Source organism: Molossus molossus, unplaced genomic scaffold (genome assembly GCF_014108415.1).
Source record: "Molossus molossus isolate mMolMol1 unplaced genomic scaffold, mMolMol1.p scaffold_m16_p_1, whole genome shotgun sequence".
NCBI lineage: Eukaryota > Metazoa > Chordata > Mammalia > Chiroptera > Molossidae > Molossus > Molossus molossus.
Window position 1 is genome coordinate 34,200 of NW_023425344.1, and position 8,516 is coordinate 42,715.

At 51.6% G+C, this 8,516-nt stretch overlaps 1 protein-coding gene across 1 annotated transcript; it reads right to left on the minus strand.

The window, feature by feature from the left end:
- Positions 1–4,781: 4,781 nt before the first annotated feature.
- LOC118641509 (disintegrin and metalloproteinase domain-containing protein 20-like) lies at positions 4,782–6,989 on the minus strand. The gene has a single exon (XM_036278783.1). It carries the CDS (start codon positions 6,987–6,989, stop codon positions 4,782–4,784), a length of 2,208 nt encoding a protein of 735 aa, XP_036134676.1.
- Positions 6,990–8,516: the final 1,527 nt, after the last annotated feature.

The window sequence follows — 8,516 nt, forward strand, 5'->3', positions numbered from 1 at the left end:
CGCCCTGCTGACTCCCTGAGGCCCCGCCCCACCCAAGTTTCAGGCCCACCCAAGCTGTTGCCACTTGCTTAACCATAGGATTGGCCTGTCTTGGATCCTGCTTCAGGTTTTTCCTAAATTCTTTCAAACGAGCAGCATCAGGTCTCAGGGAGCCCCATACCTCTCATTAAGTAATACACTGAAACAAACACAGGGAGGCAGCCAAAATGAGGAGACAAAGAAACAGGTCCCAAATGAAAGAACAGAACAAAACCCCAATAAAAGAACTAAGCAAAAGGGAGATAAGCAACCTAACAGATACTGAGTTCAAAATACTGCTTATAAGGATGATCAATGAACTTAGTGAGAACCTCAGTGAACTTAGGGAGGGCATCAAGAGCATAAAAAAGTACCAGTTAGAAATCATGGATACACAGTTAGAATTGAAGGAGGCATTAACTGAAATAAAGAATAATTTACACAGCTTTGATAATAGAGTATGTAAATCCAAGGAGCAAACCATCGATTTGGACTATAAGGAAGCAAAAAACGCTCAATCAGAACAGCAAAAAGAAAAAAGAATCCAAAAACATGAGGATAGTGTAAGGAGCCTCTGGGACAACTTCAAGCGTGCCAACATTCGCATCTTGGGGGTGCCCGAAGGAGAAGAGAGAGAACAAGAAATCGAAAGCCTGTTTGAAACAATAATGGCAGAAAACTTTCCTAACTTGGTGAAGGAAACAGACATACAAGTCCAGGAAGCACAGAGAGTCCCAAACAAGATGAACCCCAAGAGGCCCACACCAAGACACATCATCATCAAAATGCAAAAGGTTCAAGACAAAGAGAGAATCTTAAAAGCAGCAAGAGAAAGGCAGCTAGTTACCTACAAAGGAATTCCCATTAGGCTGTCAGCTGATTTCTCAAAAGAAACTTTGCAGGCCAGAAGGGAGTGGCAAGAAATATTCAGAGTGATGAAAACCAAGAACCTACAACCAAAATTACTCTATCCTGCAAAGCTGTCATTTAGAATCGATGGATATATAAAAACTTTCCCAGACAAGAAAAAGTTAAAGGAGTTCATCACTACCAAACCGTTATTGTATGAAATGATGAAGGGTCTTTTTGAAGAAAAAGATAAAATATATGAACAAACAAAATGGCAATGAATACATATCTATCGACAATGGAATCTACAAACAAAATGAACAGGTAGAACAGAAACATTCTCATAGATACAGAGAACATTTTGTTGGTTGCCAGTTGGGAGGGGTGTTGGGGGAATGGGTGAAAAAGGTGAAGGGATTAAGAAGTACAAATTCATTGCTAGACTGACAAACCTCAAAGGGAAAGGGGTTGGGGGGTTGGGAAGAAATAAACCAAAGAACTTATATGCATAACCAATGGACACAGACAATAGTGTGGGAAAAGGTGGGAGGGGGGCGGGAGTGGGGAGGAGGGGGCTAGTGGGGGGAAAATGTGGAACATCTGTAATACATTTTACATCCAACAATAAAGATTTGAAAAAATAAAATAAAATAAAATAAAATGTGTGTTTTCTGCTGGTCTTTGGTGACCCCTGTGAAAGGGTCGTTTGACCCCCAAAGTGGTAGCAACCCACAGGTTGAGAACGGCTGGTGTGGAAGGACGGGAAAGGACAGCGATAGAGAGGAGAAACAGGGACCATGGTCTCTGGGAAAACAACCTACAGGGTGACCAGGGTTGGGGATCGACCAGTGTTTACTTTCTCACAGTGTGCTTGTGTTGCTTGGACATTTGCTGGACACCAAGGGGCCACCTAACTCAATCTTGCCCGTTCTGAGACCGGTGTATCCTGTCACGGGAGTCTTCGAGTGGCAGCCGCCCTGTGGCTCTTAAATGGCTGACCCGTGCCGGCAGAAGATGGCCCATAGGGAGACCAACAGTCCTGGTTTCGGAGAGAGAAGTCGGCTGTGCATCAGCACAATGTTCCCATCAACAGGATTGGGCTGAACTGTGCCGAGGAAGCCTGTCCCCGTGTCTTTAAGCCTCGCTAATCGCTTTTGAGTGGCTGACAGAGTCTCGATGTTAGTCCTCCCAAAGGAAAGTAAGAGAGCAGAGCTATAGCGAGTCCATTTATCTTACTGCTTCTGACAATCTCAGATGCGTCCCCAAAGATGAAACCAAGTGCTGACCCATGGACCTGTGAGGCTGTTATCTCACAGACAGAGACCCTGTAACAGGTGCCTGTGGGTAACAGGAATCCCCTCCCCCCCTTTGCAATGACGCCTGCCTTATTTCCCCGGATCCCTGCCTACGGAGCCGTTAACGTTTCTATTCTGACAAACTCCTGGTCATAATCACTCAGGTGTTTCCTGCGATGACAGAATGTCCTCACGGGAAGAGGTTTAAACCTACATGTCCAGTAACACTCTGCCCATGGACATCAGGCACATCTCTGTCCTGTGACTCAGAACACGTCCAGCTTCCAGTTCTGGGCAGTCCCGTCCAGTTCAAGTCCCGTCCAGTTCTGGGCAGTTTCCCAGCAGCCCTCACTCTCTGCCCTGTGGCTGCAGCCGATGCCCCTGGACCCTGAGGCTCAGCACGTCCTGGGGGTCTGTGTGATTCACCAAAACAGGCCCAGCACAGAAAACAGGAGTTAATTAGACTTTGCTAAATTAAATACGACTGGCCCACCAAAGATTCCATTGTGGGAATGAACATAGAGGTACTATTTCCAAATAACTTGTCTGATTGGAGAATGTGTTCATTGTACATTAAGGACATTATATGTTTTGTGGGAGAGCCCAGCACCTCTGACCACAGTGACCATCCCCAGGGGCAGAAGGAGGGAGGCAGGAATGAGGAATTCCTGTCAGGGTTGAAGTTCCCTCTCCTGTGAGGAAATCTGTGAAGGAATTCTCTTCACTAACCTCCCTCTGAACCCCACCATCACTGATAACACGACAGGGAAAACAGGTCAGTTATTCCGCTGCCATAGTCATGTCAGCACGTGAAAGATTCTGACTGTACACACGCCTAGTCCTGTTTGCATGTCTACTCCTCCCTCCACGTGAGAACATGACCATGTCTGACGTGATGACCTTGAGGCCTCTGCTGTGGACTTGCACAGGGAAGAGGCTGTTCAGAGAGCCTGACACTCAAAGGGAAGACACACAGCGGGAATCGAGGGTCTCCCTGCCTGCCCGCTGTCGGTGCTCACGGAAACGTGGTGCTTAATGTAGAGAAAATAGGGCTTGGGAAAACTGTCCTGTATTTTGGGATCATATGTATAGCTAACTTGAAATCAACATATTACTAAACAGGAAATTCTGATTAAACATATTGATTGTGGATATGTTTATGGAATTGGTTTTGAACAGTGTTTGGACATAAAGCTGATCCCTGACCTCACCGACTGTAACATCCATGAATTTCCACATTTGCTCTCACACTCAGACAGGTGGGCCATCCTTGCACCTGTGTGCCATGCACCTCACAACCCAGGGTCCTGTCATCCACATCGCACATTGCATGAGGTCAGGAGCAGAGACACCCGTGGGCACCCTGTCTCCGTCACCCCACTTATGGGAACAGAGCTCCCACATGCAAATTTCTGCCCAAGGTCCAGGTAAACCCTCCCCTGGGCTGGGGAGGCTCACAGCTCTCTCCTCACACAGGGCTGAGGTCTCTGGGGAAGGCAGAGCCCTGGTACAGAAGAAGATGAGACTGCTGGGCCTTCTCCTGTGCCTGGTGACAGCCTTCAAGGTGAGGGTCTCAGAGGTCACACAGGGGTCTGTGGGGTGGTTGTGACTGCATGTGACTGACAGGGCCCAATGCTCCTTGTCCCCAGGTGCCCCGTCCCAGGTGCAGCCACAGGAGTCGGGCCCAGGACAGGGGAAGCCCTTGCAGACCCTCTCCCTCACCTGTGCTGCCTCTGGGGGCTCAGTCACCAGCAGTGACTGCTGGAGCTGGATCCGCCTGGGCCCTGGAGAGAGTTGCAGGTGGTGGGATGTACTGTACAATAGTGATTTGTTGAAACTATTCCGACACAGAGGCAGAGTGGTTCCCAGCCCCAGAGGCCTGTTGTGAAGACGCTGCCGGAGCCCCCAGGGTCAGCTCACCCTCACTGCCATCCTCTGAAGTGTGCAGGCGAGGCGAAGAGCAACCTGCACAACTCCCTCTGAAGCCAGAGCCACCGCCCTGGCCACTTCCACCTCATGTTCCGATTGGACGCAGCTGATGACGGCACCTCTGGCAAAGAAGCTTGCTCACCGGGGTGGCACAGGGTCACAAGCAGTCCATGAACCGCCACTCTCAGCCCACAGCCTGCAGCACCCCCATGTGAAACAGGCAGGGTTGGTTGGGGGGCACACCATCGCCCTGAACCCACCCTCTTTAGAAAAGGAGGGGTCACCTAGAGACTAAGGAAGACCTTGGTGCCCGAGGGCACGGCTGTGGCAACTGTCATGAACCCCGAGGGAACCTGTGGCCATGGCCACTCGCCCTGGGACAAGCATCCACAGGGCAAGACCAGCTGCCGACCAGGTCTCCTCCCCAGGCCTGAGTCTTGAGCTTAGTTAGTGCTCTCACGACTTACAAAAACTGTACAGGACACCAACACGCGGTTTCCAAGCTTTACTTCGGGATGTTGGCCAGGAGCTGCCCCAGGGAGCTGGTGTGAAAGGCCCACACCACTCGCTCACTGGTGATGTGAACCAGGACCCAGGCGACAGCCAGAGATGTGGGCTTGAGCGCTGCCCTCTGGTGGCGGTGACTTTCTTACAGGTGTTTCCTCGGTGTCGCCTGTGGCTGGTCAGGGGTCAGAGGTTGGGTTGCTCTTTATTTTCTTCAACTCCCTGTTCTATCGTCTCTATAGTTTTCACATTTGTGGCCATTCCCAAGAGGAACGTAGCTACGAGGGCGTAGAATCGACCAAAGATCACCCTTAGATACAGCACTGTCCAACCACTTGGCTTTACTGACCGCATTTTTCTTGGAGGGGGTCCGCTGTCCATGCTCCCTCCAGCACCTCTCTCTATGCATAATGGAGGGTCCCAGCCTACGCGGCAGTGGCAATGTTTTTTGTTGTTGCAAACTCCCCTCATGTTGCATTTCTCACGGTAACAGTCATAGTTTAGGGCAGCTATAGTGCCACTGCACCTGCGGTCATTACAGAACTTCCCACCGCCACAGGGTGTCCCAGGTCTCACAACACCAACATCAATGGTTTGTGTGGACCGGTGTGCATCCAGCCCAAAGCACAAGCTGCCCTCTCTCAGAGACTGATGGAATGCCACGTGTTCCTGCAACCGAGGCAGATGAGTGACGTTGATACACTGCAGGCGTCCACATTTAATGTTTTCGTTGTCACACCCCATGATTTTGAACTGTTGAGTCAGTTTGCAGTGTCCGAATCGGTGGCCCTCGCTGTTGATGGCGTAGCAGCTTTCTGGAGCGTCCACCGCGCCTTCTCCGAAGATCTCCTTGCAGTGCATGCTGCGGTCGGTGCAGTTGCCATGGTAGCAGTAGCCGACCTCGGTACACGGGGCCCCGTCCTGCAGGTAGACATCGTCCGCGCAGGTTGAGGTCTGTCCATCACAGTACTCCGGGAGGTCGCAGATGTTCTGCACCGGCCTGCAGAGCGTCCCCCTGCGGTTGTAGGTGCAGTTCGCGCAGCACAGGCCCCCGTCACAGGCGCTTCCAGACGTCAGGGTGCAGTCGCTTTGGCAGCATGGGTTGCTGTAACACTGCTTGAAGGACCCGCAGTCACATCTCTCCTGCTCCTCCACCACGGAGTTCCCACACAGGGTGTAGGTCAGGTTTCTGTTGCTGTATGTGAACTCGCGCTGGAACATGCAGTCCGCGTAGGCGTCAGTGAGCACGTCCTGTAAGTTTGCAAAGGAGCAGTTGCTGAAGGCATCAGTTATCACAGGGTATCTGTGCATAAGGCAGGTGGCCCTTCTCTCGCAAATACAACTTTCATCTTCCACAGCCAGACCTATACTTCTCGCAGTTTGATGGGTGCTTATGATAGCTATGAAGAAAAGATGTCTGCCTTGGACAGCCACATAGATGAGGTTGGATGCTGTGCACAGACCTTTCACGACTGGATTGAACTGAAGTTCATGGGGTTCAGTAGACAATATCATTAAGCCTGAATGTGGATGAAATACATCATAAATGTGGCGTCTATAATTCTGATAATACGCACCCTGTGGCACCCGGAAGTCGTTTATGGTGACTGGGTCTCTCACATTGTACATGACCATGATGCTGATGTAATATGATAGATCAAGGCCTCGGAACATGGCGTCGATTATATTGCCTAGTTGCACCATGTATTTGATAGATTGTGATGCATTGCGGTGTTGATTATAAACTGCTTTGGAAATCAAAATACAGCCTTTTATATACCCTCTGTGGGATGCATAGAGCCTACTACTGATCCTGGGGGCCACGCTGGGTTTCGCTGGAGAGAACAGGGGGTGCGCCTCTTTCTTCTGTCCCAGCATGGACATGGGTCCTATTGCATTGGTGTCTGCCACTATTTGAGAAACTATGTGTTCAAACCTGTGGGAACCCTTGAGGGGTTTGATTTCATAGGCCAGGTCATCCAACTTCATGATACCTTCCAGGCCCCCATAGCACATGTCCACGGTGACCATGGACAGAGGAACCTCCTCCAGGTAGCCGAGGTAGTAACAGTCGAGAGGGACAAAGGGGTAATCCATCTGCAAGGTTCCCTGGTCATCCTGAGTCATCATCACCAGATGTTGGGGCAAAAACAGTTTCTTTCGCCCCAGGTGGATAACGTGTTTCTGGCCCCCAAAACTCAGGCTGTAGGACAGCCAGCCTGGTGTCTGAAAGCCTTTGCCACGGTGCAGCTCCTTCCTGGGGATCACCACCTCGGAGGAGATGTAGCGCCATGAGGGACGACCTTGAGAACACTGGACTGGAGCCAGCACCACCCAGAGCCCAAGCAGCAAGAGGGGTGTCCTCAGGGTGGCTGAGCCCTCTGCCAGCCTCATGCCCTTGATCAGGGACAACCCTCAGTGGAAATCGAGGAAGGGAGGGTCCGCAGAGGCCAGGTCCCAACCATCTGCCAGGGCCACTTCCTACCAAGGAGATAGTGACAGAAAACCTGCCCTGGGTGAGTCAGCTGAGGGTTAGGTAACAGTGACAGGGCGTGGCAGTGGGTGGGGCTGGACATGAATTCAGCTGGGTTGAGGTGGGGGAGGGGAGAGGCCTTGTCTGTGAATATTAACCTGGAAATAGGAGAAGGAAGCAGAGGCTCTGTCTGGCCACTTTCATACCTGCTACATGATCCCAGCAGTTAGATTTCCTACCAGCCCTGTCCCCAGGGGCCTGCACCACTCTCTGCGGGTCACCGTTCTCCTTGATCCGAGGACCGCTTTGCCCTACCTCTTTGGCCGGTGGAGCTGGGCCTTGTTATTTTTATTTTCACAGGTGTTGAAGTTATTTAATTTTATAAATATATGTGTCTTATTCTGGTTTGCAGCCCAGGAGTTTTCTTTTTTTTTTCTTTTTTTGGTATGTGCCCCTAGTGGGAGCCGAACCCGGGACTCTCTGGTCCACAGGCCGATGCTCCAACCGCTGAGCCAAACTGGCCAGGGCAAGCCCAGGCATTTTCAAACCATGAGCTCCTTCTGATTTCTACTTTGAAGCTGTTTGGGCTTAGTGAATAAAACATTCCTCGTGGTCTGTGTGACGCTTTCCGAATGACCAGGTTTCTTTCCTTCCCCACTGGTGACAGCAGGGCATGCTCTGGCCCGGGGTGAACAAGGGCTTGTCCTGAGCCCGTGTGTGGGGGTCTCTCCTGGCCTTTGGGAGTGTCTTCAGCGGCAGGTGCTGATCAGCTCTCAGCAGGACACAACGTGCCTCTGTTGTGCCCAACGTCACAGAGCTGATATTTTACATATTTTTATCCAATATTGTAGGTTTTCAATGAGAGAGTAAAAAAATTCATTAACAGGGCGTGCTTAGCGATCATTGTCTTCCTCCACGGGCAGGCGATCTCGCTTCTATTTAAAGGGTGTCCTCACTACACAAACATGGCGTGACCACTGTTCCATTCTGCTTTCCAGTGACCTGCTGACCCACCTTCCTCCCCCACCTCACGTTCTGGGTCCTCACACAGTGCTAACCTGCCGGCCTCATGCCGCAAGGGTGACAGACCCGCACTGCCTCGGCCCTGCGCTCTCAGAGGGAGGCAGTGCGTCCTCGGCTCCTCCAGGTCGGCGTGGACCCGCCTTCCCTCCTGGACACTGCGCACGGGCCACGCTGGAGCCGCTTGTGCAGCAGCAGCAGTGACGGGGAGGCTGCAGGGTGCCAGCGCCCACGGGCACTGGGAGGAGGGATGAGCACCTGGCCTGACCCCAGCCTCTGGCCTCTGGGATGTGGTGACCTGGCTGGATGGGCACTGGCAGCAGGAACTGAAGATGCCGGTCCTGTGAGATCTAGTACCTGCCGTGTCCTGAAAGGACGGTAGAAACACCTTCTGCTGCGGAACTCTGGCTGCACAGGGACATGTCTGT